A 26029-nucleotide genomic window follows, 5' to 3' on the forward strand; every position below is an offset into this window, starting at 1 on the left:
GATTTGATTCGGCCAGTTTTATCAATTCGGCCGGATTGATGCCACTCCTATTCATGAGATTGCAATTGTCGATCATGCACATCCAGCTTTACAATTAATTAATTAGTTGATGAGCTTTTGTTTCTTTCTAATTTCTTTATTTTTTCATTTCTCTCCAAGATTTGAGTTGAACATTATTGTGTTGTGCAATAAGAAAAAAAAAATTCAAAGTTCCGTTGTCTCCAAGATATGATTCCTTATGTTCCCACAAAGACTCTGCAAGCTCCTTTGAATCCAGTTTCTTCTTTAACTAAAACAAACTCTACACAAGCCCATATTAGTTCTTCTGAAGCTTTACTCAAACCAAGTCATGTATCCAGTTCTTCTTTTCCTAAAATTCATAGATCATCCCCACTTTCAACATGCGCTTGTGAGAAATATCCAACACTTTCTCACTCTGCCTCAAATTACTCTTCAAGAAACTGTAAGCATAGTCAATCTCAATCACAGTCACAATTCTTTTAACCATACCAGCTCATTTCTCAGCTGCCACTTCAGTTTCCCCAATTAACCATACCAGCCCATAATAGTTCTTGTTGCTTATCTTGATCGTCAACTTGCCTCACATCCTGGTTGCCATTCTCATCCTTAACCAACCCGTCATCGGATTCCCCCTCCTTGATGTCAAATTACTTCTTCTCTCCACTAGTGCAATGCTGTGCATGGTTCTCCGAGATATCCAAATAAGCATGTGCACAATTACCTATCCGACTAGGGCTTGGTGGGGACTAAAAAATAAAGTTACTAAACGTTACATTAAATTTAAATTTAGTACAGATTCGAAGGAAAATTGATTGTGTTGTGAGTATATTTCAAATAAGATATGCTAAAAAGATTTCGAAATTTAGTGTTCGTTTGATAACCATTTTAATTTTAGTTTTTAGTTTTCATTTTTGGTGTTAGAGTATAGAGGAGAGGAGAACGGAGTGAGGATGAGAGGGATGAGAAACAAAAGTGAAAACAAAAGCTTGAAAATGAAAACAGTTTCAACTAGATTTTAGTTTTTAGTTTCCGTTTTCATTTTTGATACTTCTCTATCTTGTCCTCCCTTCTCAACTTCCCTCTCAATCTCATCTCCACTCTCATTCCTACTTCAATTTTTTTTTTTTCTCTAAACCCTACAAAAACTGAAATAAGTATCAAACCGCCCTGCATTCTCATTCACAAATAATCACCTCCAAATTAGATGATAAACTCCTTAACAATGTTCAAAACGGCAGCGGCCCGCCTGGAGTCAACAAAGTCAACGTTATGGAACCCAAGATCATCAAACCGCGCATCAACCCTGACCCCACAAGCCACCAGCATCGTCACAAACTCCTGCTGCCGATCGATCATGGGGTCCCCACCAAACCCAATCACCAAACACCGTCCCAGCCGCTTGATCAAATCCCTGTGCACTTCGTCCGCCATCGGATTACAATACCGATGGTTCCTGTCCGTCGACTTCGGTAAAGCCATGTCCCACATGAGATCCAGCACAGGCAACGGAAGCAACTGGTCCGTAGCGAATCGCAGCTCCGAATTAGTCCTCTGCAGCCCACCGAACATGGGCTGGTTCATAATAATCCCGGAGATCTTCAGAGGCTCAAGCTGGAGCTGGTACGCTTTCAACCCGGAGAAAAAGACGATATTGCCCCCGCACCCGCAGCCGTACAAGTAGCACCTGGACACGTCGGCGTAGTCTCGGATCCAGTTCTCGCCCTTCGGGTCCTGGGCCTGGGCCCGGACCCAATGGATTGCGTCGAGGGCGTCGTGGTGCTGGGCCGGGAGCCGGCTCTCGGGCGCGAGGCGGTAGTTGACAGAGACGATGATGACGGGAACCTCGGAGGTGATCTGAGAGCAGTTGGTGTGGGCGGCGGCGTCGGCAGCGGAGAGGAGGATCCAGCCGCCGTGGTGGAAGTAGATGATGATGGGTAGCCGAGCCACGGTGTTGTCGTTTGACGGGAGTTTAGTGGGTCGGAAGATTCGGGCCCAGGTTCGGGTTTCCGGGTTGAGCGTGACGTCCTTGAAAACGACCGGGTCCCCCGGGGTGGGGTCCGTGTTGGTGGGCGTCGTGGGGGTGGTGGCGGGGCGGGTCAGGGTGTCGGTGGCGGGGTCGTGGGATATGTTGAGGTGGGTGTACGGGTCGAATTTGGACATTTTGGTAAATTTTTACTTAATGTACGTGGTTAGCTAGCTGAAACCAGAAGCACAGAGAATGGGTTCCATTTTTTATTTTTTATTTATAAAAATTTGTTGGGTTGTTTTTCAGTGGGATTTTGAATTTTGAATGCAGCAACTGAGTTGATAAATTTTCTGGATTTGAGTATTGTGTTTTATCGGAAATGTAGGAGGGTTTGTCGCATTTTCACCATGATATTTGGGTAGCAAGTTTACACTTGGTTGAATGTTTCCATGGAATGGGGTTTTCCTTATCCCATGCAATCGGTTAGTGATAACGGACTTGTAGGAAATACAGTTTTCTTTGGGACTTTAAATTTGGATTTCATGAGTAATTTTTCCATGTAATCGTCGATGTTATTAATTTCCTCTATTTATAATCTGTGTATAATAAAACATATATGATTATAACACCGCCACGCTAAATAATTTTTCAATTTTTAGGGCTAAAGAAAACATCTTGAATTTTGACACTAATGATTTATGGAACTGTCATACCAAACGCAAAGCAGAAACTATATTTGATCTCTAGACCCAACATGACTTTCTAAAATATTTCTATCTTTTTCGTCATGTGAGTCGAATGAGAGAGATAAAAAGAGTTAAGGGGGGCACGCGAGGGGCAAAATTATTTGTAGGATTTTCTTAGACACTTGTTTCATGAAATACAATCAATTTGACAATCACAATTATTTTGCAACATTGGAAATGAATATTTTGTGTCATTTCAATTGTTTTCCACTTAAAAAAATAAAATTAAATCGTATATAAAGATGTTGAAAATAATTTTGCCCCTCACATTCCACCCCTACCTATATAAAGATGAGTTGAAACTATATTCCACACAGTTCACTAGTTTTCTAAATCTACATTCTGATACTATTTTTTATATTGAGTGAAAATATTGGAGGAAATTAAATTGATGAATTTTGAGGAAGTTTTGCTTTCTTCCATTGTTGGTTTGAATCTTTTGTGTCCATATAATTTCGATAAATTTAATGTTCCTAGTATCTCTTTATGGAAACTGTCTCATTTCTCTTATAAAGGTTCATTGTTCTGTTTCTTTTGTTAGAGACCTGGTAATTTTGAGGGGCCAGACAATTCTTATAGGTAGGGGTGGATGCATTAAGGGACAAACGGGGATGAAGTAAATTTTCTGGGTTGCAGTATTGAGTTTTATCGGAAGTATAGGAGCCTTTACATATAGATATGAATTTTTTAAATATGTAGTTATATATACACTGGAAGGTTTGGCGCTTAGGCACCATGATAATTGGATGAGCAAGTATACACTAGGTTTAATGTTTCCAAGGGGATGGGGTTTTCCTTATCCAATTGGTGATTCGGTGTCACCAGACAGGTAGAAAATATTGTTTTATTTGGCAAGTTGAATATGATTTTCATAAGTATTTTTTTGTATCTCACCGTCAATGTTATTAATTTCCTCGATTTATAATCTGAGTAAAATAAAACACATATGGTTATATCACCATCACACAAAAAAATATTTTTAAGACTAAAGACAAAAGCTTGAATTTTGAAGCTAATGATTTAGGTGACTGTCACACCAAATGCAAAACAGAAGCTATATTTTATCTCTAGACCCAACATAACTTCCTAAATATTCTCACTCTCACTCATCTAAATAAAACAATCCAACATCGCTTCTTTCTATTACACAGAATCAAACCCATTTGAGACAAGGTACTTCAAATGATTTGCTTTAGATTGATGCATTTATTTAAAATATATTTTATGGGAAGCTTTTGGTGTTTTTATTTCGTATTTGATAAGTTGTTTTTATGGTTCATATGTAGTTTTTTTTCCTAATAAATTGAGCTCAGTTATCGAGTATGCATTCAGACCTAGTTTACCTAAAAAAAAACGTATTGTTCGGAAACTATTCACGGATTGATCTCTGTTTTGTTTAAAACAAAAACTCTAGTCCCCTTTCTCCTAAAAAACACTCTTAGAGTCTTTTTCACTTTGAGGGAGGAGGAAGCCATTGTTCTTCCCCCCTCTCCCCTCTTCTCTTCCTCTCTTCCTCCTTTCACATCTTCCCCTATTTTCAGAGACAAAGGGTTGTTCCTATTTGTCTTAGTTTTGTTATGATTTTCATCCAACCATTAAGTGCGGCTGCGGCTCAACGTCGGATCTTCATTTGCATTTCGACGTCGGATCTCCACCACCATCTTTTTTGCAATTTCTTTATGTTTGGAATAAGTTGCATAGACTTTTTGGATTCTCTGTGTAGTTTTCATCTCTCCTTTTGTGAGAGTTTTTCATCTCTCCTTTGTGAGAGCTTTTCATCTCTCTTTGGTGAGAGTTTTATTTGTATTGTTATGACTTGGTTTTTTCAAGCTTTAACTCTTTTTTATTATTCTAAGTTTGCAATCTTAGTTGGGATGCCTATGCCAGAGTTTCTTCGATCTTGCCTGATCGTTAGTGGAGACATACTTAATTTTCTTAATTTTGATATTAGACTGCTCCGTTATTGTAATGGCTCTTTTGTGGCTAGTTTGTATTGGCTTTTTGTGGCTAGTGACTTTTTTGGCTGAATTATAAATACAATCATAGAATTTCTTTATTTTTTTTTTTAAAAAAAAAAGTTTCTGTTTTGTTTTGTTTTGTTTTTTGTTTTTGTTTTTTTTTTTAAAGCATGAATTTGTTTGATGAGAAGTTGATGTGGGCACATTCCAGTCATGCCCTGTTTACCATTCAAATTGGAACCCCAAAAGAAAAAAAACACATTATTCGATATTCATGCGAATCAAACTAGACCTATACGATTTGAGTTTGGTTCACCCTTTTTTCTCAATTTGGGAATATGAGAAGCTCCATAAAGGTGATGGTGGCGAGCCATTGATTTGTCAAATCAAGCTAGAGGTGAACAAGAGAGAAAAAGGAAGAGAAAAAGAAAGAAAAAAAGATGTGGAAAAGAAAGAAAGGAGATGTGAAAAGGAAAATGGCCATGGTTCACCTAAAAGAAAAAAATAGTGTTATAGTTGTCATTTAATTGACTATAAATTTGGATTAAGACATTTGAGTATTAATTGGGCTAAAAGATATAAATACTACTTGAGGTTAAGAATGTGATTTGTGCAAAGGACTCACAAATGTAGTGGTCTAGAGTAATTGCTCCCTGAGTATATGTCCTGGGTTCAGATCCTAACATTTGTGTAATATGTGTAAGTTCAGTATATTATTGTCTCTTTTAATATGAAACATCCTCAAAAGAATGTGATTCGAATATTAATTGAGTTTATTAGTATATTTTGATATAAATAAATAAGTGTTATTGAAACAATCCGGTTCGTTTTTTGAGCTTAAGTTGGTTTTTTTTAAAATTTTTTTCAATACAGTTTCTTTTCAAGTTCGATTCGGTTCGTTAGGTTGACCAGTTTTTTTCCCGCCCCTAATGAGAAGCCACTAAACCCTCTATTATGTTTTAATGATCAATTGTCAAACCCTCTAACATAGTTTTATTAACTAGCTATGAAAAGATTCATGTGTATTCGGTATTTGTTTATTGACTAGAACCGCAACAACCAATTCAAAAAATTATTTAAAAAGTAAAAAAACACTCACAAATGTTGATATTACTAACATTCCTTCAATGAAAAGCTTCCAAACGACAATTTAACTTTGCTTTAGTCAAGAATAGCTTAAATATAAATTCTGTGAAGTTTCCCTTACATATTGAAGTGTGAGCACATTAACGCAACGAGGTGTATAAGGCCATCTTCAACAGCAAGCTAAACTCACAAATTTAGCCCTTTCACACCCAAAAGCAATCTCTAGCAAGTGGGCTAAACCTGCCATATTACTGGGCCAAACCTACCATATCAATGGGCTAAACCTGGTCAATAGGCTAAAGAGGCCAAGTTCTGGGCCAAACTTGACATGATTCATGGGTGGGTTATTTCAGGCCTGCTGACGTCAGCTAACCTTTATTATTATCCAAAAAATTGATTTTGTTTTTTAAAATTCATAATTTTTTTTTTATAACAAATACCAACCGCATTTCTACATAATTTCCCACATTCTTTTCATCCTTCCTTTTACATACTATCCTTACTCTTTCTTCTACAAAATTTCCCACAATTTTTTCATTTTTTACATATAAAGCAAACTCCTAAAGAGTAATAATATACTAAAACAAACAAAGAAACAGGATCACCGCTCCACATCCTCTCCAGCAACCGAAAAGACCCATAATGCCATACCGGCTAAACCCTCAATGCCGCACTAGCTAAACCCCAGCCCACACAAACCGGTAACTTCCATGATTGTAACTCCAAACTCTGAACTAGGGCCAACACCCTGTGTATGTGGACCAAAAGCGACAACTAAATTATGGAGACAATGGTGTTTTGCCATGGCTACTTCAACATCAGCTACAAATTAGCATAAGAACAGTTGCTATCCCACCAACATGGGTCACTGCCTCTGCCTGCAACCAGAAACAAAAAAACAAAACCAAGATCCACGTGGATTTGGGTAGCAAAAAGCCTCATCACAAACCAAAACTCCAAGCCCTAACATACGAAAGAATTGGGAAGGAAAAGGAAAGGGAAGAGGGGTTGAAAGGGAAGAAAGAAGAGGAAGAGGTGAGAAAAAAATAGCAGAGATGAGGGGTAGAAACCACATCCCTCGTTGGTGCAACTGAAGGGTGTGGGGGTTAATTAACTGTAAAAAGGTCTAATCTTAAGGAGCTATGATTTTGTCATGCGCTAATGGAGATGATAAAAAGATAACGTTATTGCATTGTTGGTTGATATGATACGAATCATGATGCACATAGTTAACCAGTAAGCGCATAAACGTGACAGTAGTAAGTAGTAGTTAATGTTAATACAAATATTTGTAAATCGGTCTAAATTTAAGATCCCGAGTCTCTGTATTTAGCATTGATGAATTTATACACATTAAAAAAATATATATATCAACCAGTTAATTAATCTAACAATTTTAAGTAATCCACGTCAATATAATTGTATTAGACAAGAACTCTCACTTTGCACCTTATCATTGTAACTTTTTCATCTTAGTCTCCCCTCCCTTCGCCCCCACCTGCACCTTTGTCTTTGCCTGTTACTTTCTTTTCTTCTTTTTGCAACAATTAAACAAACCCACACCACTATCTTCCTCCCCACCACATCAAACCCCCTTTTTTTCCATTTCTTTTTATACGTTTTTGCATATATGAAACCCACAACCAAATTGCAGAAACCAAAAAAACTAATCGTATCAAACCTGAACAGAAAATACATCAAATCAAACTCAAGAGGAAATTAAAACAAGCCCAAGAGAAAGATGAAGACAAAACCATGAACAGAAATTAAATCAAACCTAGCCAAATTAGCCATTTTAATAATCATAATCTATACCTAGTGTGATTTTCTTTTCTAGAACCAATTCACATATCATATTTAAGTCAAATTAATAAATTTAAAATGCTAAATTATTAGTATGAGACATGGCTAATTGATTTGGGAAATCAAATTCCAGATTTTCATAACCATCAAATGATATAATTATAGGAGGGAAGGGAGAAATGCCGCATGAAAGAGGAAGAAATGTGGAATATTTAAGTTTCATTAGATCTATTAAACAGTTGATATTTTCCTAAATACATATAAATACACCGATATTAAATACAGAGCCTCGATCCCCGAAATCCAAATATAAACAAACATCTCCTAAACTACATCCTGATTGTAAATGAATTCACCTGTTGTTCGCAAAAAATAAAAATAAAAATAAAAACAAAACTACATCAACTCATCAAACAACAAAAGTGCTCTCTCTCTCTCTCTCTCTCTCTCTCTCCTACACGCTCCTTTTTATTATTCTTTCTTAATGCACTCTCTCTCGCTCTCTTTCTCACTTCCAGACTTTTTTGGAAGAGTCGCTTCAGAGACTGGGAGTCTGCGACTGCTCAAAAACTGAAAATTCGAAGAAGCCCATACTCAGCCCAGCCCAGCCCAATGGCTGGCGGTGGAGGTGACGCTCCGCCTCTGCCGGCGTCTAACGGCGGAGAGTTCCTCCTGTCCTTGCTCCAACAGAAGCCTCATCTCCTTCACCACCAACAGCAACATCAACATCAACAGCAGCAACAACAATCTCCGGTGCTTGATCCGGCGGTGGCAGCCGTGGGCCCCACCCTCCCCTTCCCGCCGATACCACCTTGGGCATCATCCAACGGCCGGGATCATCTTTCTCAGCTCCCCAACCCTTCTTCTTCTTCTCTCTGGTCCACCCAATCTCCTCCTTCTCCTTTCAACTTTCTAGGGTTTCCCCAAAACCCCTATCCCTCTCCCTCTCCTCCCAATCCCTTTCCCCAATTTGGTGGAAATCAATTCCCGGGAAACCTCGCCCTTACGGACGATTTGAGAAATCTAGTAGGGTTTCAGAGTCCGAGCAATAATGCCCTCCAAAGCCAAAACTTTGCCCAGCTGAAACAGCAGCACCAAGAGCAGCAGAAGCTCAAGTTTAGTTACTTTCCCAGTGACATTATCCGAAATCCCGAGCCTTCAGTGAATGCCAACACATCCTCTGAGGTTTCCAATCTCAGCAATGGCTTCGACCGGAGTCTCAATTTGAATCCGAACAATTCTTCCACTTCGAATGAGTTTCGGCATGGAAATCCTGATACTTTCAATTCTCGGGAGCAGGAACGACGGGGCGGAGGTGGAGCTGGAGCTGGAAGGGGAAAGCAATTTCAGAGGAATACTCCACCGCCTGGGTTTGGGAACAATTCGAGAGGAGGAGGGAATTGGGATTCTGGGAGTAGAAGGAGAGACTTTGAGCACAATGTGGATCGGGAAAGGCAGAGTTCAAGTGAATTTGTGAGGAACCGGGATGCTTCTTTTGAGGATGAAAGAGTGAGAAGATTGGCAAGTGAAGACAGTCGAATTCGAGGCAATGGGGCTCGTGGATTGGGGTTCAGTGCACAGCTTGATGATCCTGGTCCGCCCACTGGCGCCAATCTTCATTCGGCTTCAGCTTCAGAGATTGAAAAGTCGATGATGAATTTGCAGCATGAAAAGGATGACAAGAACGAGGAGGATGACAAGAATGAGGCGAAGCAACACCATAATTCGCGCGAAAAGGTTGAACCTTTTTTTATTTTCCTTTCTATTATGAATTTACGATACATACAATGGTTTTGAATGCTATGAGAATTCATGAAGTGAATTTGTTTGTTTGGATTCAAGTTGATGCTTACCTATGTTAATTCTATGCTTGACACTTGTTTCAAAGCTTTTGTGTTTTGGGGAATTTGTAACTGCTCTGCAAGTTAATAAATTTCTGCAAATGATACCTATCATTCCATAGCAAGCATAGTTATACATGGAGATACACAAGCAGAGTAATTTTTTGTTGTCAGACTGTTAATCAGAATGATTGATAAAGTGAAGTCATGTCTGAATATGCGGTCTGGGTTATACCAAACTCTTTTGCACAAGAGAAATTTATGTAATGAATGGAGAGTTTATTGGGACTTCACTTGATTATCGTTTTTGAGAAGCATCTCACTCTCATCTACACTATATGTTAGCCATCCATATCTAACCACATGGTGCGACACCAATTCTCAAGTCAGGTCCTTATAAGAAGCCATCGTTTGTGTGTGTTTGTGTTCGTTAATTATTCAAAGCAACAAATGGTTTAGATATGAGTTACTTATAGTTTTCATTATCAGGATTCAAGATCAGATAACAGAGGACAACACCTACTTAGCCAAAGAATGAGAATCTTCAAAAGACAGATGCAATGTCGCTTTGACATAGACAGGCTAAATGCTCCTTTTCTTGCAATTTATGATTCCTTGATACCAACTGAGGAAGAGAAGGCTAAGCAGAATCAATTATTTACATTATTAGAGACATTAATAACCAAGGAATGGCCTGACGCTCAGCTGTATGTCTATGGGTCGTGTGGCAACTCATTTGGAGTTTCTAAAAGTGATATTGATCTTTGTCTTGCAATTGATGTGGCAGATGACAACAAGTCTGAGATCTTATTAAGGTTGGCAGATATTTTGCAATCAGACAATCTACAGAATGTGCAGGTGAATCAGAGTGCCTCTCCTCATGAATTTATGTGATAGATAAAACTTTACATTTGGGCATTGGCAAATGTTGATGGATGCTACTTGCAATGTTTTGGTCATTGTATTGACTGATGTGCTTTTCTCAATGAAAGTTTTGGGTATAAAAAATTCTTCAACGGCATAAATTTTAATTTTCTGACAAAAAATTACTCTCTGACGGCACAGACAAACAGAAGCTGAATTATATCTTCGAGTTATAAATGATATGGGAAACTGTGCTTCTTTCGGTTGATAAGGGAAACACAAGGGGAATGTTTTTACCTACTTAGGGCTTTACCTATGCAAAATATTGTTTGGCCACTTATACTTGATGGTTGATTGGATATTTTGAAGTGGTAGAAAATTATATCTCTTATCATGGAATCTTTTTAAGATGCAAGACTCTGATATTCATGATGGTATTAGACATTTATATGCAAGACTCTGATATCTTATATGCGAGAATCAGGGCTGTTATATTACTATTTAAGATTTATCTTATGGTTCTGTAAGCAGTGTTATTCTTTTGTATAATGTCCCATTGAGTGTTGAGTGCAATGAACTGTAAAACATTATATTAGAGGAGAGGAAAATAAAATTCTGTGGTTACGTTGTTAAAGAGGGCTCTATGGTTTTGCTTTAGTAATTTGTTGGTATTGCTTACTCACACGAATATCTTTTACCATAAAATTGTATAAAGAGTTGAAAAAGATTATTAGGGATTGGTCAACTAGGTGTGGAATATAAATATTTCATGCTTTGCTTGGCATTATGTGTTGGATTCACATATCTCGTCCACATGAATTTCAAGGAATGCTGTTTAAACCTCCAAGACTTCAAATCTTTATCACATGTGTGCTTAAGATTGAGCCTTCTTCCCCCACCTTTTTTTTTTCCATCTTTAAGTGACATTCTCCATCTTGACTGTTAAATCCAGGAAATGTGTAGGTAGCTTTTTGGCTTATTAGTAACAAGGCGTTCATGAAATGCAATTCTGTATCCCGCATATTGATGCAGTTATCATACATCTAAGTCTAACTTTAGGGATCTTGTGAAACGACGTTTGAATATTACCACCTTATGCATAACCCTTTCTATCCAGGCAACACAATTTTTGGTGGTTTAATTCTCTTAAGAGTTATATATAACCACTTTATGCATATTCCTGTTTGTTTCAGGCGTTGACACGTGCTAGGGTTCCCATAGTAAAGCTTATGGATCCTGTCACTGGTATCTCCTGTGACATATGCATCAACAATGTTTTGGCTGTTATAAATACAAAGCTTCTTCGTGATTATGCAAAAATAGATGCAAGATTACGGCAGTTGGCTTTTATTGTGAAACATTGGGCCAAGTCAAGAGGAGTCAATGAAACTTACCAAGGAACCCTATCTAGCTATGCGTAAGTTAACTTTTGAATCTCACCTTCCCAACATTAGCAACACAAGGTTGGGAGATACTTTTGTTCCCTTTACCATGAAAATCTAAATGTTAGCCTTTTCTTTTTCAGGTATGTTTTGATGTGCATTCATTTCTTACAACAGCGTAGACCTGCTGTTCTTCCCTGCTTACAGGTATGTCTTCCTAGTTTGCTTCAACGAGAGGCATGCAAGGCATATATGGATGTCATATTCAGTATCGTTCTATTTGTGTGTTTAACCCCTACCTCTGTTCTCTTTCAGGAAATGCAGTCAACATACTCTGTCACTGTAGAGAACATTGAATGTGCTTTCTTTGATCAAGTAGACAAACTTCGAGATTTTGGATCCCCTAACAGGGAACCTATTGCTAAACTGGTGTGGGCATTTTTCAATTACTGGGCATATGGTCATGATTATGCAAATTCTGTCATATCTGTTCGTACAGGAAGCATACTCAGGTGAGATATGTAATCTGTTATGTTAAGATAAGTAACCTAAAATATTGATTCATTATATAATTATTACATAACCAGTTTAGTTTCTTTCTTTTAAGTGTGTGTTGAATGGAAGGACAGTTAAATTGTCATCACTGGAATATTCTAAGTATTTTGAGAACATTTGCATATCTTACCATGAAAATTATTTAACACCCCCCAAAGAAAAAGAACTTAGCTATGATGTTAATTTGTTCAGCAAGCGGGAAAAAGACTGGACAAGGAGGATTGGGAATGATCGGCATTTGATATGCATAGAGGATCCTTTCGAGATATCCCATGACCTGGGTCGAGTGGTGGACAAGTACAGCATAAAAGTTTTAAGGGAGGAATTTGAACGTGCAGCCGAGATCATGCAATATGATGCAAATCCTTGTGTGAAGCTCTTTGAACCCTACGTTCCTGGTGTTTAATTGTTTACTAGTGGAGTATAATTTTGGTGAAGCAGCTATGGTGAATGAAATAAACTAAGATTGTAAAGTACTGTGGTGCCCCATTTTCCATCTTTCTGTGATGTTTATAGCTTGTTTAATGTCTTAGGCTTTATTTAAATGTTGCTCGTTGTAAAAAAAAAAAAAAAAAAACATTTTTGTTTATATATATTTTATTCTCGTGATATCCCAAGAGGTTTGATGCAATGGTATGTTATTCTAAAACAACTACAGAAAATGATGAGAGTAAGCTGTTGAACTCTCTGAATTACTCAATTTTCAATTTGCCGTACGGATGTTTAAAAAAAAAAAATTTAAGGGTCTAAACTATTTTATTTAGCCAATGTCCCCCTATCGGCAAATTTCCTAATATTTCATCCACTTCTCCGTCAAGTTTGAGGACAAAATTGTTCATTCCGTAACCTTCTCTCTCCCCTTCCTCCTCCTGAGTTTCAGGCAGCCGCCACTTAACCCCAACCCACGAAGCCACCACTCCGACCCACACATCCACCCTGACCCACGCAACCACCACCCCAGAAGCCATCTCCAACCAGCAACCAACAAATTCAGGGGCAAATTGAAAACTGGGTACAAATTCAGCCATTCTCTATACTGATGAGAGTTGCCTGTATGTATGGCTGAATTGATAGGAAAAATCTCGTATATACATACGAAACATCTGGATATCGTTTTGTCAAAGGAAGCAGGTAAAGCATCTACCAGTTGACCGTTGTGGGTCCATACTCCATAGATAATCAAAATTATTTCTCAATTTCTCAATTGCTCAATTTCTCAATTTCCCAATTTCTCAACTGCCACTTCTGAAACCTATCTCCACCTCAACAATTCTCAAGTCTCAAGAACAAGAAGCCAATCCAATGGCACTTAATGGAAATCACAGTGAACTCCCACAAGTTCTGGTACTTCTCCCACCTGCGTGCTTCACTCTCTTGGAGTCCAACTACTCCCACAAGTTCAACTTCCTCAAAGCTTGGGACTCTCCTCTCCCTCAAGACCAGTTCTTGGCCACACATGCAGGCTCTGTTCAGGCCTTGCTGTCCTCTGCCAATGGACCAACCATCACTGCCAATATCCTACAAATGCTGCCCTCCTTGAAGGTCATTGTCACCACCAGCGCTGGCATTGACCATCTTGACTTAGCCGAGTGTCGAAGCCGCGGTGTTGCCATTGCCAGTACCCCTAAAATCTTCACTGAGGATGTTGCTGATATGGCTGTGGGGCTGCTTCTTGATGTCATGAGAAAGATTTCGGCTGGGGATCGGTATGTCAGAGACGGGCTTTGGGCTACCAGAGGAGACTATGCTCTCGGTTCTAAGGTCAGCAGCATTCGTTTCTAGCTCACATGCCTTAATCTTTTCTGGGTTTTGCTTGTTTCCTGTGGTTATGGTTGCAATAAGTTGTTCCTAATTATGCTTTCCCTTTCAATGTTCAGATGAAAATAATCACAAATGTAGTGTTTGATTAAATATCTTTTAACAAAAATGATTTTTGGGAGCTATTCTGGTGTTAAATTAATTTTAACAAAGTCAGTTCTTTACCACTTAATGATTATTTTATGCGTTGAAATTTGTCAACAGATGATTGAAATCCTCTTTTGTTTAAAGTAAATTAAAGTGGTTTCTATGATTGGAAATGCCAGATAGGAGGCAAACGAGTTGGGATTGTTGGCTTGGGAAACATTGGCGTACAAGTTGCCAAAAGACTTGAGGCCTTTGGCTGCAACATATTGTACAACTCAAGGACAGAAAAGCCATTCGTTTCATACCCTTTCTATTCTGATATCTGTGAACTAGCTGCTAACAGTGACGCCCTTGTCATTTGTTGTGCATTGACTGCTGAAACCCACCACCTGATCAACAAGAAAGTCTTGTTAGCGCTGGGAAGAGATGTCGTGATTGTAAACGTAGGACGCGGAGCTATCATCGATGAGAAGGAAATGGTGCGGTGTTTGGTGAAAGGAGAGATTGGAGGTGCTGGTTTGGATGTGTTTGAGGATGAGCCTGAAGTTCCTGAAGAGCTCTTTGCATTGGACAATGTTGTACTGTCACCACATAATGCTACCTACACACCAGAATGTTTCATGGCTTTGTGTGAACTAGTAGCAGGGAATTTCGAAGCTTTCTTCTCAAAAAAACCGTTGCTTTCACCGGCTGTGGATAATTAAATAGATTTCTATTTGCAGGTTAGTGTCTCCATGACTTTTTGCATCATCTTGCATGCCATTTTGGTTTGTTTCCCTGGGAATGGTTCATACAGAAACCACTTGCAATGGAGCTTGAGCCATTTCTGTTCTAATGTTTCTTCTAGTAAGGTTCATGCACTTTTATGAATCGATGCAGGGGACCAATGTTGATGCGATGAATGGGGCTATTAGAGAGTACAAAGATGAAGAACTGAGGTGTTATCGTTACTGGTATGTCTATACTTTTCTTAGAGTCATTTTTTGAGGGGACTGACAATTCCTATATGCCATATCGTAAGGACCATATTGTTGAGAAATGGTGGTTTTGCACACAAGGGGACTCGAACCCCTCTCTATCTAATCCTCCTACTGAGCCTTATCCAACATGCGGCGAACGAGTTTGTGAATAAAGCTACGACGTGTAATATTTATATGGTCTTTAAAATTTCTGCAAGCTAATATTATCTAGGATAAATTTCCATTAAAAAAAAATCCCTAATGATAAATTTAGGCATATGTTTAATGTTATTTATTATTTTATTAGGAAGTTGTATTTTTTTGTTTTTGGTTATATATTATGGAGTTGTATTATTATTCACTATTGAGTTTTAATATCATTCATTATATGTGATACTAAGTTTTAACGAATTCTTTTTATGTGGTACTAAGTTACTCATATATATTTTATTTTTGTTTTTTTTTTCAAGCTCATATATATTATAATATGTAATATATTGTAGTAAATTATTATAACTAAAAAATTATGGTGTATTTAATTTTCTTTCACTAATTACTACATATTTTCTAAAGACACAGTATTTGTCAGGTCGCTACATAATCAACTTAAATCACTCAAACCCACCATGCCATGCATTTTATTCCAATTTTTTGTGATAAAATAATAGACAATTGACTAAATAAACATCCTCTAAAGTTACAATAAAAATTTCCATGTTTTTCTCACAATTTCCGTGATTTTTATTCAATTTTTATCGATATCGATATTTCCTCGATATTTCCATCGATATATCCGTATTTTTGGACCATCAATATTTCCGACACTCTCGCTATTTTAGACCTTGATATGTACCCACGCCTCATTTAGGTTCCAGCGAAGATAAAGTGAGAAGAACGAAATGTGTCTCGGGGTTTTAGAGAAGAGAAGGTGACTCGGGGTTTTAGAGAAGAGAAGGTGAGAAGAATGTTGACCTCAATCCCATTCCAAATAATCTTGAAAACCCATTGGTTGAAACTGATAGGTTGGATATGATTTTGGAAGACAGTGGAAAGTGTTCAAACAAATGTCACTCCTTAATCGAAACATTGTTTTGTGGTTTGTGTTATATTTTTTTTTCTTGTTGGTGTAACAACGATCAGTTATACAATTATTTAATTCTAATAGTTAACTAAGCACAACAATGGTAAAATAAATAAATAAAACGAAATTCAATAAAACAATAAAGAAACCATGACTGTTTCTGCAACGTAAAGAGCTTCTATTGCACTTTTTTTTATTTCGTTTTTGTAGAAATGTGCTTATATCTCAGTTTTAATTTATCATAATACAGAAAAATTTAAGAGAAATGATATCATAATTTTTCAAAATCTATGATTTGTCATCTGACTTTAATACCATCAAATTTTCCATCTATTTTAAAGGGTATTTTAGTCTTTCCATTTTCAAGGATATTTTAAAATAGAAAAATCATTATAATAAAAATCATATATCTTTTAAACAATTAAAATTGAAGAAAAAATCTCATCTTACCCCTTGTGTGTCACCGGCAGCTCCAACCAACCCTGCCCATCTTGAAATCCATTCCCCCTTCCCTCTTCATAGCCCCTTCCTCCATTGCTCCTTCTCTCTCTACCATGGAACAGCCACCCTCTACACACAAATTCCCTTAGCCCACCCAAACCGAATCTACATTCTTCTTCTTCTTTTTGCTTTTTTCTTTTTTAAAATTGTAGACATGCTCAATAAACACCATTAAAAAAGAAGAAGAATGAGGTTGGGGGCGGGGGAGAGAGAAAGAGAGAGGGGGGAGGGGGGAGGGGGGTCCTGTGCGATGTGTTTTTGGGGCGGGTGTGGTTGGGGTTTTTTTTCAAAATAAAAAGACTAAAATACCCTTTAAAATGGATGAAAAATTAGATGGTTTAAAGTCAGATGATAAATAATGGATTTTGAAAAATTAAGATGACATTTATCTTAAACTTTTCTTTAAAGTGACAAATTAAAACTGAGGTAAGTTTAAACGACATTTCCACAAATATCCCTTTTCTTTTTCTAAACTTTTGCTCAAAACTTAGTGAAAAAGAAAATCCACCACCCATACAACGACACTTAACCGACAAAATCCAAAGACATATCAAAAGACCACAGAAAACATGAGGCTCATCTACCAACACCGTACATCAGCAACAGTGGGAATTCATAATTCATTGCATATATCATATCACGGACTATTTGCAGTACTTCACTAATTCCTTCCCTATTTTCCACATGGTACCAAAAATGAGCATGATTTAGTGAAATATTCATCTAGGTCTTCAAATGTTTTCCGCATTCTCTGTTTGGGTAAGGTAATCTATAATTTCTCGTAAATGAGGAAAAATGCTAAAGTGATTACATTGCTTGATAATTGATAATGATGTTTACTCGATAATTGATAATGATGTTTACTCGTTGCATTAATTGTTATGATAAATTATTCAATGACACGTTTATTCAGATAGTTAATGTGGTTTTTTAAAAAAAGTAATGATTTAGTGTTATTTATGCCCATCGACAAAAAAAAAGGGGGGTGTTATTTATGCCTTAACAAAATGTTCAATTCAATTCAATCATACACCATTCTTCTGATTCTACTGTTTCTCTGCTGCAAATTGCAATGAGGCTATTATTTTTGTGGGGTCCCTCGGCCAAATGATGCCCTCTAGATCATGAAAACATTACATAATGGTCATTTACATTTGAAATTCTATATATACTAAAACCCAATGCAACTAAACACTGTAGCTAAGCACAGTGTAATGACGGAAATGCCCCTCATTTTGCTGTTGTTTTCGTTTTGTTTTTTCTTCAGCACACTAAATTGACGAAACTGCCCTTGACTAAACAGCTTCTTTTGTTCCCGTTTTTGCCCCTCCCCCTTCGTTGAGAGGGTTTCGTCGGCTGACAGAACCCTCTATTTTCAGTTCGTTTCCAACCAGCTGGTTGGGGGGCAGCCATGGAAGATCTGTATTCGTTGCTGGACATGCGTGGGGGGCCGTCGATTTTTTTTTTTGGGAGGTGAGCTGCAAATCCAGCCGCACTTTTAGTCTTCGTCTCACAGATTTGGGGTCGGGAGATTTCATCCTTTCTACATCCTTCGACTCAGACTTCCATCTTTCTTGCTTGCGAATATTTGCATCCTTTGTCTTCAGGTATGCATCCCATCAACTTTTTAACAGATCTTTTGGTCTTTATTTCATGAATTTGATTGTTGGCTGGGAGATTTTTCGTCCTTTGTAGAGTTGTGTTCATTTTTTTGGTTATTTTGATTTCAGGTTCTTGGGTAATCTCTAATGCTTTAGTTAGTTATTTTTTACGAATTTGGGTTCATTTATTTGGTTACTTTGATTTCAGATTTTTGGATAAAACATTGGAAAGCAAAGACTAAGCATGCTTTTTTTTATTGAAAAAATTCCCTTTTTTTATCTGCTGTTGGTTGTTGTATTCTAAATATGGAGAAAAAAATTGATGATAAAACACAAGCAAAAAAGAAGTGAAGCTTAATCAGGTTTTGACAAAATAGAAATTAGGAATGATTAACTAGCAACCATGTTGATAAAGTGCTATCTTCCCTTCTTAGATTGGCTCTCCAGCATATGGTGTCTAGGGAAACAATATGGTTTACTTTCTCAGTTCGGTATGCTTGGTACATAAGTTCTGAAAATTGTCTGGCCTCATTGAGCAGGCATGCTGTAGAGTTCTTGCTTGAATGTGTATGGTTTGTCCTTTAAAATTATAATTGAACATAATATTCTAGATATTAGGATTGCCGCAGGCTTATGTAGATCACAGTCTGTGCAACGATTCAATCCTGAGTGAGAGAGTGGTTTTGTGATTTTGATTGTTTAGGGTGACTTTTGATTGAGATGTTCGATTGAGTTGTCAAGACAAAGGGGATGTAAATTTAGATCAACACTTATAGAAAATTAAAGTTATATATTGAAGTTTTTGGTTTTTAGAATTAGAAAGGCTGAGAAAACAGAAGTCATGCTACAATATACCTGGAATGAATATTTGTGCTGCCTTCTTTAAGGAACCTAAATCTGTTATGTCTTTGGCCTATCCAAGTTAGCATATATTAGATAAATTGTACATTAGTATTTATCAAGCAGTTTAGAAAGTGTCACCTTATAAAACAGGGCCAAATCCTCCCTCTCCCAGTTTATTCACTGCATTGAAGTTGTTTGTTGCAGCTAAAACTCTTTTTAAATTGAAGAGTGGTAGTTCTGCATAATTTTTCGCAGCTTCAGCTCTTTCTTTATTTATATTTTCACTCATACAGCCTTCCGTGCTCCCTGTTTCATTCTAATTATTAGAGCATTGGTTGTTTGGAACAATAGAATATATGTGTTTGTGTGAGTGAGAAAGAGAAAAGGAAAGAGAAGGGTGGTAGCACCATACCTTCCATTCCCAAGTATTTGTTCCATACGAAGAATTGGTTGGCTGGGAGATTTTTTGTCAAGAGACTTTCTTTCTTTTAGTTTTTTGTCAAGAAATTTTTTGTCAAGAGACCTTTTTTTTTTTTTTTTTGGTCAAAATAGAAATTGGCAATTATTTTATCTTAGATGGAAGGATCAAATAGAACTGACTTGCTTCTATCTCCTTTCACTTTAGATGGAAGGATGTCTGTGCACATATCCAGTAGCTTTGTGCATGTTTTCCTTTCACCCAATTTCATTATTTTTTTTTTCCTTGAAAAATTCTTCAGCCTCAGCACATGTGTCTCTAAACCTTATCTGTCCAATCCCATTCAGTAGCATGAAGGGGCACATGACTAATAGTTCGATAACAGCTTACTGTCTTCACAATTTTCACTAGGAACCGAGTTCGAGTTTCGATTCACATCAGAATAATAACATAGATGGGTTTGTGCATTTGGTATTTGTTTTTGTGTGATATTTTTCTCTTAGGGCGTGTCAAACGTTTTGAGTGTTTTTTTATCTGCTTTTGGTTGCTGTATCCTAAATATGGAGAAAAAAAAAAATTAATGATAAAACACAAGGAAAAAAGAAGTGAAGATTAATCATGTTTCGACAAAATAGAAATTGGGTGCTTTATTCTTTTTGAGCTTAACTTTTCTCATAGATTGCTTGCACTTGAGGGCATTCCCCCGCATGTTATTGTTTTAATGCTTTTGTCCTCTGTTGGGTCATTTGGGTTGGTGTCATTTTACGTTAAGTATCTTTGAAACCACTCCAAGGACCTTCTCTCCTTAGAGTTGTAGTTTCATTTAAGTTGCCAAAACGGTATAAAGTAGGTATAAATTAGTATAAATTAGGTCAAAATGCTTCTGTAGAGGACTGTTCTGTATGTATGGAATTTTGATCTTTGTGGAAATATGGATGGTATGTTAGAAAGTGAATTCATATAGACAGCATAGTTGGAATTTTGAGTTCTTAGGTTTATTTTTGTACAAAGTCTTCTGTTAGAAGATTCATTGAAGAGCCATTTCTTTCCTTTTTCAGTCTCTCTTCTATCACTTGAAAGGCTAAAGTACCTGCAAAGGCATGAATTCTTGCAGGAATTATAGCTCATGAGAGCAATACTTTTTTTTATATAAATCTATTTAAAGGATGAGACATAGAAGGATCTTTGAAAATGATGGTCTGGAATGGATATTTTGTAGACCAAAGTTTGAGAGGTCTGTCATTGGGAATGCATAATTGTATCCGAAAGCTTCCCGTGATGAACTTTAGGATCTTTGAAAATTATGCATAATTGCATAATTGGTTGTTGGCTGGGAGATTTTTCGTCCTTTCTAGATTTTCTGTGTGAAAGTGGAGGGATTTGGGTTCGGTTGTGTGAGTGAAATTATGCATCTTTGTGTGTTATTTCAGTCCAAGTTTGTACCTTTGTATATATGAGTGTGTTGTTCTGTTTTGATATATGAGTGTAAAATCTTACTTTACTGCCTAACATGAACATTTTGTCCCAAAGTTTGTGTAATGACTGACAAATGTAAGGAGTTTGAAAAAGGTATCTGAGGTATAGAAACCCCCCGAAGTTTCAGTTCAATATTCTCTCATGGTGAATATATCTAACTCCTCACATGTGAGCCTCTATCCTCAGCTTATATTGGAAGGTTGCAGTCTTAGGAATTTAAACCCAGGATCTCCAGCTTAGTTAGCATGATAATATTGGTTGGTTTGTTGCCATTCACAGTACTGTAATAAGATGCGGGTCAATAATTATTTTATATTCTCAATTCATTCATGTTTATATTTTTTTTCAATCTCATGGACAACCTTTCTTTTATAACATATAGCGATGATCCATTTCACCAGTTTGTTATTTCTGTTTAACCATATAAATTTTCTTTTTCCATCTTTTTTTAAATTTTTTTTAATTCATGGTTTACTGGTCCTTATTGATTGTATCTTCTGAAAGAGATTCTTTTTGTGTCTGCAAAAAAAAAAAAAAAAAAAGAAGTCCCAAGCTTATAGACTTCTGGATATTTTAGGTATTGAAATTAAAAAATTTTTTTAATAAAAAAGAAAAACAGGAATTTGATGCATGTCCTTCTGTATTATCAACTGGGTTTTCATTTGAATTTTGTATACAGCTTCTATATGATTTTCTTTTTTTTCCCCCGCAGTTGCAGTAACACAACCTGTAATATATAATACAATTTACATCAGAACATATGCTTTGTAAACGAATCATGAAAGCAATGTTGAAATGAGGGGATCCGTACAGAGTGATTTCTTTCCGTACAGATTTTGCTCAAGCTAATTTCTTGGTTTAATGAAAAGATTCTGCATGCATAAAATACTCAAGCTAATTTTTCTTCCTTTTTTTTTTTTTTTTTTATAACTATGTTTTCTTTTGATATTTTGCAGGTGGTCTTTTGTTGCTTTGGATAGAGCGGTTTGGTTGGTGTTTTCAGTTCTGTTAAGCAAGGGGTGAGTTTCTAGGCTGAAATTTCAATTAATTGGTTTAAGTTTTGTGAATAGAGCATAGGAATTAGATAATAGCATCAATTGACAATTGGTTGGTGTTAATTTGTTGTTGTAATGATAGGTTTAGATGATTACAATATTTGAACATGTTGGTAAATCCTTTGACTGTTTTGGCAATTGGGTAGTTGAGATGTTCCCTAAAGCAAAGACTAAGCATGCTTTTTTTTATTGAAAAAATTTTCTTTTTTTATCTGCTGTTGGTTGTTGTATTCTAAATATGGAAAAAAAAAATTGATGATAAAACACAAGCAAAAAAGAAGTGAAGATTAATCAGGTTTTGACAAAATAGAAATTAGGAATGATTAACTAGCAACCATGCTGATAAAGTGCTATCTTCCCTTCTTAGATTGTTTCTCCAGCATATGGTGTCTAGGGAAACAATATGGTTTACTTTCTCAGTTCGATATGCTTGGTACATAAGTTCTGAAAATTGTTTGGCCTCATTGAGCAGACATGCTGTAGAGTTCTTGCTTGAACGTGTATGGTTTGTCCTTTAAAATTATAATTGAACATAATATTCTAGATATTAGAATTGCTGCAAGCTTATGTAGATCACAGTCTCTGCAACGATTCAATCCTGAGTGAGAGAGTGGTTTTGTGATTTTGATTGTTTAGGGTGACTTGGTGGGCTTGATTGATTATGAGTTTTGAGTCAAATGTACTCATTGTGTATATCTGTTTAACTAGGCTTGATATTAATATATGCATATTGTTTGAGCCATGTTCTATCTTTAGGGTATTTTTTATTTATTTTTTACGAATTTGGGTTCATTTATTTAGTTACTTTGATTTCAGGTTTTGGGGTAATCCCTAATGCTTTATTTATTTATTTTTTACGAATTTGGGTTCATTTATTTGGTTACTTTGATTTCAGGTTCTTGAGTAATCCCTATTGCTATATAAGAGGAGCTGAGGTATTTAAATTTCACAACATATTGGATTCTATCAGGAAGGGGATTGAATCTCACAGATTAGCTCAGGTATTTCCATCATTGTTATTATTAATTTTTTTAATCAATTGTCAATTCAATGACTTTGCTCTTTTCGAGAAATCTTAGAAATGGAAATCATTCTCAATTTCTGTTTTGGTTGCTGATAAAACACTGGAAAGCAAAAACTAAGCATGCTTTTTTTTTTTATTGAAAAAATTTTCTTTTTTGTTCTGCTGTTGGTTGTTGTATTCTAAATATGGAGAAAAAAATTAATGATAAAACACAAGGAAAAAAGAAGTGAAGATTAATCACGTTTTGACAAAATAGAAATTAGGAATGATTGACCAGCAACCATGCTGATAAAGTGCCATCTTCCCTTCTTAGCTTGACTCTCCAGCATATGGTGTCTGGGAAAACATATGGTTTACTCTCTTTGTTTGATATGCTTGATACATAAATTCTGAAAATTGTATGGCCTGATTGAGCAGGCATGCTATAGAGTTCTTGCTTGAATGTGTATGGTTTGTCCTTTAAAATTACAATTGAACATAATATCCTAGATATTAGGATTGCCGCAAGCTTATATAGATCACAGTTTGTGCAACGATTCAATCTGGTTCTCATCAATATTAACATTTACTCTCTTCTCACTTTTTTTATAATAGGGTCAAGACCTCCATCAAAGAGAAGAAAAATCATTAAGACATTGCAAAACAGAACTCGCCCAATTAAATAGCATGCTGTTCAAAACTATCCAAATTTTGCTATTTTGATGCCTACTTCCTACTATTAACATCTCAATGTATATACAAACAAGTGTACTATTTTAACATAACAAGTAGCCTGTGAAAAATTAGCCTTAGTTAAACATAATGTTATAAATTAAATCTCATTGTATATATAAACAATCTAACTTTGTCTACGCAATTTCAAAACCCGCAGCATCGCGCGGGCTTTCCTGCTAGTTCCATCTAAAACATATGCTCATGCTATACTATAATGGTCCAATTCCAATCCCAAGACCTCCCACAACTCCTGATTATTCAACCTCCATTATGCCTGGCAATTGCTGAATCTCAGTTGTCTCAAAAATTCCATCTCCTCAAAGCATGGGAGTCAGAACTCCCTCTAGACCAGTTCTTGACCACCTATGCATGCTCAGTCCAAGCCATGCTTTGCTACCCTTTCACTCAGGTCAATGCAGACCTCCTCCGGCTGCTTCCGGCACTCAAACTTGTTGTCAGCCTCACTGCTGGGGTCGACAACATCGACTTGGTCGAGTGCCGGCGGCGTGGAATATCAGTGACCACTTCTGGGAGTGCATTCTCAGAAGATGTTGCTGATACTGCCGTAGGTTTGCTCATTGATGTGCATAGAAGAATCTCAGCAGCAGATCGGTATGTGAAAGGGCTTTGGACTAGCAAAGGAGATTATCCTCTTGGTTCCAAGGTAATGCTAGCTAGAGAGATCTCATTTACTAAGTTTCTAAACCACATATGTACATTAGTTGATGGTAGTTGATTTGTTAATTAACAATTAACGATAATAATTGATGTAATAAGTACGCATCCATAACTCACAAAAATTGATTAGTTCTTTAGCATTGGGAATTGAAGATTTTCTTTATTTCTTGTTGTAGTAGACAAACACCCTAGTTGATCCTCTGATATTAAATGATTGATTGACTCTCTATATATTTTATTATTATTTATGTAATATTAATTGTCAACTGGTAATTAATTTCAGTTAGGAGGCAAGCGAGTTGGGATTGTTGGATTAGGAAACATTGGCTCTGAAATTGCAAAAAGACTGGAGGCCTTTGGGTGCATTGTCTCATACAACTCAAGGAGCAAAAATCCATCTTTAACATACCCCTTCTATTCCAGTGTTCATGAACTTGCAGCCAATACTGATGCCCTCATCATCTGTTGTGCATTGACAGACCAAACCCGCCACATGATCAACAAGGAAGTCTTATCTGCACTGGGAAGAGAGGGAGTGATTGTTAACGTTGGACGAGGGGCTATTATTGATGAGAAGGAATTGGTGAGGTTTCTGGTGCATGGAGAGATTGGAGGCGCTGGTTTGGATGTGTTTGAGAATGAGCCTCATGTTCCTGAAGAACTCTTTGCTTTGGACAACGTTGTTCTGTCTCCACATAACGCTGCTTTTACTCCCGAATCTGTAGAGAGTTCGAGTCGAATAGTTATGGCCAATTTGGAAGCTTTCTTCTCAAATGAGCCTTTGGTTACTCCATTCATGGATGACTAAATTTGATTTTATGTGTTGTTTCCTTTGTTTATTTTCAGACATTTTGTTTTTGGCTGAACTCTGTTCTTGTGGAAGTAATTCCTTGCAAGAAGCTATGAATTACAATGACTCTGATTATCTCATTTGACTGGCAGTTTTCATTGCTCTTATTTCCCACATTTTTCTTAAGCTTGTAATATCTCTTTGTCAAATTCCTTTTGATCAAACCTTAATTACAAAAGTCAGCCAAGATAACACATGAAATGAATACCACAGAAAAAAGATAATTGAAATCCTCTTTTGTTTAAAGTAAATTAAAGTGGTTTTTATTATTGGAAATGCCAGATAGGAGGCAAACGAGTTGGAATTGTCGGATTGGGAAACATTGGCTTAGAAGTTGCCGAAAGACTTGAGGCCTTTGGCTGCAACATATTGTACAACTCAAGGACAGGAAAGCCATTCGTTTCATACCCTTTCTATTCTGATATCTGTGAACTAGCTGCTAACAGTGACGCCCTTGTCATTTGTTGTGCATTGACTGCGCTGGGAAGAGATGGCTGTAAACATAGGACGTGGAGCTATCATCGATGAGAAGGAAATGGTGCGGTGTTTGGTGAAAGGAGAGATTGGAGGTGCTGGTTTGGATGTGTTTGAGGATGAGCCTGAAGTTCCTGAAGAGCTCTTTGCATTGGACAATGTTGTACTGTCACCACATAATGCTACCTACACACCAGAATGTTTCATGGCTTTGTGTGAACTAGTAGC

The 26029-nt window shown here is 36.8% G+C and overlaps 4 protein-coding genes across 8 annotated transcripts; 3 read left to right on the forward strand and 1 right to left on the reverse strand.

Annotated features, from left to right (window-relative positions):
• Positions 1–1208: 1208 nt before the first annotated feature.
• Positions 1209–2181, reverse strand: LOC117619742 (probable carboxylesterase 9). Its single transcript, XM_034349758.1, has one exon. The coding sequence runs from the start codon at positions 2179–2181 to the stop codon at positions 1222–1224; it is 960 nt and encodes a 319-aa protein (XP_034205649.1). The 3' UTR covers positions 1209–1221.
• Positions 2182–8029: 5848 nt separating this feature from the next.
• LOC117619432 (UTP:RNA uridylyltransferase 1) lies at positions 8030–12799 on the forward strand. 2 transcript variants are annotated; one of them, XM_034349386.1, is made up of 6 exons: positions 8031–9317; positions 9911–10279; positions 11479–11702; positions 11811–11874; positions 11983–12179; positions 12415–12799. In XM_034349386.1, the coding sequence occupies exons 1-6, from the start codon at positions 8193–8195 to the stop codon at positions 12626–12628; spliced, it is 2193 nt and encodes a 730-aa protein (XP_034205277.1). In that variant the 5' UTR covers positions 8031–8192; the 3' UTR covers positions 12629–12799. The 2 variants fall into 2 exon arrangements, with proteins under 2 accessions (XP_034205278.1, XP_034205277.1); XM_034349387.1 differs by lacking the exon at positions 9911–10279 and having other exon boundaries at positions 8030–9317.
• A 220-nt stretch (positions 12800–13019) lies between these two features.
• On the forward strand, positions 13020–15084 carry LOC117619434 (glyoxylate/hydroxypyruvate reductase HPR3-like). Of its 3 annotated transcripts, none has more exons than XM_034349389.1 (3): positions 13020–13983; positions 14301–14849; positions 15007–15083. In XM_034349389.1, exons 1-2 carry the CDS (start codon positions 13525–13527, stop codon positions 14829–14831), a joined length of 990 nt encoding a protein of 329 aa, XP_034205280.1. In that variant the 5' UTR covers positions 13020–13524; the 3' UTR covers positions 14832–14849; positions 15007–15083. The 3 variants fall into 3 exon arrangements, with proteins under 3 accessions (XP_034205280.1, XP_034205279.1, XP_034205281.1); XM_034349388.1 differs by having other exon boundaries at positions 13021–13983; positions 15003–15084; XM_034349390.1 differs by having other exon boundaries at positions 13022–13983; positions 14307–14849; positions 15003–15084.
• Positions 15085–18002: 2918 nt separating this feature from the next.
• LOC117619435 (glyoxylate/hydroxypyruvate reductase HPR3-like) lies at positions 18003–25427 on the forward strand. Of its 2 annotated transcripts, XM_034349393.1 has the most exons (4): positions 18003–18275; positions 21963–22025; positions 22957–23062; positions 24761–25427. In XM_034349393.1, the coding sequence occupies exon 4, from the start codon at positions 24971–24973 to the stop codon at positions 25283–25285; it is 315 nt and encodes a 104-aa protein (XP_034205284.1). In that variant the 5' UTR covers positions 18003–18275; positions 21963–22025; positions 22957–23062; positions 24761–24970; the 3' UTR covers positions 25286–25427. The 2 variants fall into 2 exon arrangements, with proteins under 2 accessions (XP_034205284.1, XP_034205283.1); XM_034349392.1 differs by lacking the exons at positions 18003–18275; positions 21963–22025 and adding an exon at positions 23957–24463 and having other exon boundaries at positions 22956–23062.
• The last annotated feature ends 602 nt before the right edge of the window (positions 25428–26029 follow it).

This window comes from Prunus dulcis, chromosome 2 (assembly GCF_902201215.1).
Source record: "Prunus dulcis chromosome 2, ALMONDv2, whole genome shotgun sequence".
Taxonomy (NCBI): Eukaryota; Viridiplantae; Streptophyta; class Magnoliopsida; order Rosales; family Rosaceae; genus Prunus; species Prunus dulcis.

What these genes read in the sequence shown, in the direction of transcription:
- LOC117619742 (XM_034349758.1), bottom strand. Translation starts at nt 2,181, where the DNA reads ATGTCCAAATTCGACCCGTACACCCACCTCAACATATCCCACGACCCC.
- LOC117619432 (XM_034349386.1), top strand. Translation starts at nt 8,193, where the DNA reads ATGGCTGGCGGTGGAGGTGACGCTCCGCCTCTGCCGGCGTCTAACGGC. An exon ending in CTGTTCTTCCCTGCTTACAG is followed by an intron (nt 11,875 to 11,982) that starts GTATGTCTTCCT and finishes GTTCTCTTTCAG; the next exon opens with GAAATGCAGTCAACATACTC. An exon ending in CGTACAGGAAGCATACTCAG is followed by an intron (nt 12,180 to 12,414) that starts GTGAGATATGTA and finishes TAATTTGTTCAG; the next exon opens with CAAGCGGGAAAAAGACTGGA.
- LOC117619434 (XM_034349389.1), top strand. Translation starts at nt 13,525, where the DNA reads ATGGCACTTAATGGAAATCACAGTGAACTCCCACAAGTTCTGGTACTT. An exon ending in ACTATGCTCTCGGTTCTAAG is followed by an intron (nt 13,984 to 14,300) that starts GTCAGCAGCATT and finishes TATGATTGGAAA; the next exon opens with TGCCAGATAGGAGGCAAACG.
- LOC117619435 (XM_034349392.1), top strand. Translation starts at nt 24,014, where the DNA reads ATGGTCCAATTCCAATCCCAAGACCTCCCACAACTCCTGATTATTCAA. An exon ending in ATTATCCTCTTGGTTCCAAG is followed by an intron (nt 24,464 to 24,760) that starts GTAATGCTAGCT and finishes AATTAATTTCAG; the next exon opens with TTAGGAGGCAAGCGAGTTGG.